The following is a 4199-nucleotide window of genomic DNA, read 5'->3' as shown; positions in this document are numbered from 1 at the left end:
AAGTATCTGTGATGCAGTAGACATTCGTATGCCCACGTTATTGAGTTTTCACTGAGTGGCAACAGTGACAGGATCTTATTGCGAATATTGCGATGCTCTACAAAAGGCACTAAGTTGTACTTACCAAGATTTTCTTTCATTGCCGTTGTTAATTTTTAACATTACTGCGATTCTCACGGCGATAGTTCTGTATACCACAATTTATCACCAGAATTCGAATGCTGCCCTCCTTCGTTTCCCACACGGTCTGGGCACGGCTGCTAGGCATGGGCGAGCGCGACGAGACCAAAGCTACCGTCTTCCACGGCGTGCCAGCCATGTACGCAAAACTTACCGCGGACCACAGCAAGATGTTTGATAATCCTAAGACTGCGGAGTATGTTAGAGCGACGTTAGCTTCGCGGATGAGGCTCATGTGTGCCGGCTCTGCGCCGCTGCCGGATTCACTGTTTCAGAAGTGGGAGGAGGTGAGTGACTAATCTCCTTTTCTTAAAAATAAGCTCAATCTAGTGTAGTCAAAGCATAGGTGCATTGAAGCATAATGCATTGAGTCAATTCCAGGGTAGGTAGCGTTAGTTGCGCCGCATCAGGACGCCACCACCCAGCGCCCTGCTGCCTACTCTATACACGCCTTTGAGTACCAAGTTAGGTTACTTAATCATAATTACCACTGTTCATGCACACAAAACACCAAAGATTTTTGGGTGCATCGTTTTTTAACCAAAACCGTTACTTTAAAAAAATATTTGGTTCCCAGTCCCAGTATACTTTTTCTCCTTAAGATATCTGGCCACCGCTTGCTGGAGCGCTACGGTATGTCTGAAACGGGCATGGCGCTGAGCAACCCGTACCGACCGGCGGAGGCCCGAACCGTGGGCTGCGTCGGGACTCCTCTGCCCGGCGTGGCGGCGCGTATTGCCGCACCCGGGGACTCCGGAGTTTTGGAGCCACTCGTCACTGTTGCCACTCCTGCCGCTGACACGAGGGTGAGTCATAACAATAGGGATGTTGACACCATTAAAAAATAATTCGAAGACACGACTCCAGTAAAAAAACACGCTTTATTTTAGCCCCGAAAAACCAGATACATTTTCGATTAACTGCAAAATTAGATTTTTTGTTGCTTCAAACAAATAAATAGTTAGTTGATTTAGTTGCCGAACAAGTGAAGTCATATGTTGCTATTTAGATTTAAACTCTATGGGAGAATTGTGTTTTGACAGCTACTAAAAAGTACGTCAGTTGATTGGTGGAGTCAACATCCCTATTATGTAGATATAACCAAAAAATTTGGAGCTTCGCTAAGGAATATGGCTTCTCCTTGAGACTCCAGCCAATATTTAGACAATATTGTGAGGTTTTACGTCTGCAAATATCTAAAACGAAAAATTATTGCTAGCAAGCACTGTATTGCCGCTTTTTAATACTCAACCCTACACTCATTTCGGAGGGATATGGGAAGCTGATGTAAAGAGTACTAAATACCCTTACCGTTTGGTGTGTAGGTAAGGTTCGACCAAGACATATTTTTTTACTCTCTACCATGACTTATTATTAGAAACTTTAATACTAGAAACTTAAATTTGTTTCATTGAAAAATAAAATATATTATTGGACTTACGATTGTAATCGAAATCAGACAAAATTAATATTATAAGAATTCATATATGTACGTATTTTTTTTTTTTTTGTAACCTAGGATCTAGGGAATGCAAACCGGTTAACCGGTTAACCGGTTTACCGGTAAACCGGCATGTTTAATGGGCCGGTAAATTACCGGTAAATCAAACCTAAAACCGGTTTTTTACCGAAATAGGAATATATCAAAAATTTATTGAAATATGTTGATTTTTACACCGCTGTCTAGAAATACTCCTTACACATATAAGTAAATTAATATAAAACATAAATACACCTAAAATGGCCCATAAACAGCTTAAGAACAACAAGGTGCCAGGAGAGGTCGGAATTACGTCAGAGCTTTTGAAGGCGAGTGGATCACCGGTTCTTAAAGGTTCTAGGCTTTAGAGGCTCCTAGTCCGTCTTCCTTAAAGGTACAACGCCAGAAGCATGGAACTAGACGTGGTGGTGTTGTTTTATCAAGAAGGGTGATAACATAGACCACATGCATACATAACATAGCGGCTAAGTCAGACAAAAAACGGAAGAATATGTATAACCTGCCGCTATGCCTAGCACTGTGGACGAAGAGAAAATTCGGTCGAAGCATGAGCGGTGCTTGAGTCTCTCCTGCGGTTCCGTAGCCTCCAGCCCTATACTAAGAAGTGCGAAATTCGAACTTCATATCTTGCCGTCCCGCTGACGCTTATATTATTTAATATGAGAGTGAGAGTGACGGCCCGATACGAACTTCGATTTCCGAACTTTGTAGTAGCCCCAGGAACATAGTTTGAAGGCAAATCCTTCTAAAAGAGTCGTTAGACTAGACAGGAGATGTCATATCTCCGAAACTGTTTACTCCCGCTTTGGAAGACGCCTTGAGCTTCTGGAATAGAAAGGAATAGGCATCAATGTGAACAGCGAAAACATCACTTAACTTCGGTTTGCCGACCATATCGTGGTAATGACAAAGTCGATGGAGGAACTCAGCACGAGGCTCGAAGGCCTCAACCGAGTCCCCTAACGGGTGGGCCTCAATATGAACTTGAACAAGACGAAGGTCATGTCGAATGTCCGTGTGGTGCCTGACCCTGTTATGGTTGAGAATTCAGTTCTTGAAGTTGTTGACGCAAATGTATACTTAGGACAAACCGTCCAATTAGATAAGTCCAACTTCAAGAAGGAGGTGGATCGTCGAATCCAACTAACAATAAGATGGGTAGCGTTTGGGATACTCCGCAATGTCTTTAACCAGCATATGTTGCCATTGATGACATATCGATGCGAGACGTGGTGCTTCATATTATAGGCCTTATAAATGACTCTGGGTTACTCAGCGAGCTATGTATGGAGAGAGAGCTATGCTTGGGGTTATCTTCGGCATCGAATCAGAAATGAAAGATACTTAGAAGAACGAGGGTCACCAACGTAAACTCCAATTCAATAGAATCTGACAATCCTGTAGACACTTCCAGCCTACTATATAAACACCGGCTGCCTAAGGATTTGGTGATGTGACTATTATTCTTTTTTGATTCCTTTTAGATGATAATTGCAAACAACAGGGACATATATAATCAGTGTGCCCACGATAGGGTGTCTTAAATATGTAGAAAATTGACAGATTCTATGAATTGTACTTTACGTAGCCAAGCAAATTAGCTTGTTGAAGTGTCAATATGGGAACATATATCATGGAGAACAGATGGCCTTGGAGCCGAAAAGTTCACGAGTAAAGACTGCGTAGTCCTGACTCGGCAAACACAGTATAGGACGACCACCAAACGTGATGGATGACCTGATTAAAGCCGCGGATACACGTTGGATGCAGACCGCTTCCAACCGAAGCAACTCTAGGTCTATAGGTCTATGTGGGAGGCCTATGTCCAACAGTAGAATGATGATGATGAGTTGTTGATTATTAAAACAATTAAAATGTTAAAATAAGGGCAATTCCTTGTGTTATTTATTACACAATATGTAATTAATACCTAACTAATAAAAGAATCTTACTGGAGACCATAAATTGCAGAAGGGGAAATAAGATAGGACACTTGATATGACACGACAATTTCTTTTTGAGCCTGCTGGAAGGAAAAGTAGAAGGAAGACGAAGCAGAGGAAGACCAAGATTGACCTATTTTGACCAGGTGAAGGAGAAACTGGGTGCTGTGTCGTATCAGGAAGTCAAACAGCTGGCCGAAGACCGTGCGGAGTGGCGATTACTCCACCGACAAGAGCGTAGCTCTTAATTTAAGAAGAAGAAGAATTAATAACTAGAATTAACACTTTCTCACACACAACTTTGAGCGAGTTTAGTGTGATTTTGATCTTATTATTGTGTTGTTAGTCTTGTAACTTTTAAATTCTTAACTATTTTTCAAATTATTCTTCATTTAATTGATTAGCAGAGCATAGTCTTAGCATATCACTTAAAAATGTTCACAATTTCACAAAATTTACAAGTTTTAGAATCAATAAACCTAAAACCGGTAATTTACCGGTTAACCGGTACTGGCTTACTTTAGTCGGTAATTTACCGGTAATCAGATTTGGCCGGTAATTGCATTCCCTACTAG

The 4199-nt window shown here is 41.5% G+C and overlaps 1 protein-coding gene and 1 pseudogene across 1 annotated transcript; one reads left to right on the top strand and one right to left on the bottom strand.

The window, feature by feature from the left end:
- The first annotated feature begins 192 nt into the window (after window positions 1-192).
- LOC141440436 (malonate--CoA ligase ACSF3, mitochondrial-like) lies at window positions 193-1074 on the top strand. The gene is made up of 2 exons (XM_074104956.1): window positions 193-467; window positions 783-1074. The coding sequence occupies exons 1-2, from the start codon at window positions 219-221 to the stop codon at window positions 1026-1028; spliced, it is 495 nt and encodes a 164-aa protein (XP_073961057.1). The 5' UTR covers window positions 193-218; the 3' UTR covers window positions 1029-1074.
- Window positions 1075-2438: 1364 nt separating this feature from the next.
- LOC141440223 (uncharacterized) overlaps window positions 2439-4199 on the bottom strand; it is a 10099-nt pseudogene continuing 8338 nt past the window's right edge.

This window comes from Choristoneura fumiferana, chromosome 22, assembly GCF_025370935.1.
Source record: "Choristoneura fumiferana chromosome 22, NRCan_CFum_1, whole genome shotgun sequence".
NCBI classification, from domain to species: domain Eukaryota; kingdom Metazoa; phylum Arthropoda; class Insecta; order Lepidoptera; family Tortricidae; genus Choristoneura; species Choristoneura fumiferana.
Note: the sequence above shows the minus strand (reverse complement) of the source record. Positions and strands in the feature narration are given on the sequence as shown.

Coding starts and splice junctions, on each gene's coding strand:
- LOC141440436 (XM_074104956.1), top strand. CDS start 219: ATGCTGCCCTCCTTCGTTTCCCACACGGTCTGGGCACGGCTGCTAGGC. Junction 468..782: donor TGTTTCAGAAGTGGGAGGAG/GTGAGTGACTAA, acceptor TTTCTCCTTAAG/ATATCTGGCCACCGCTTGCT.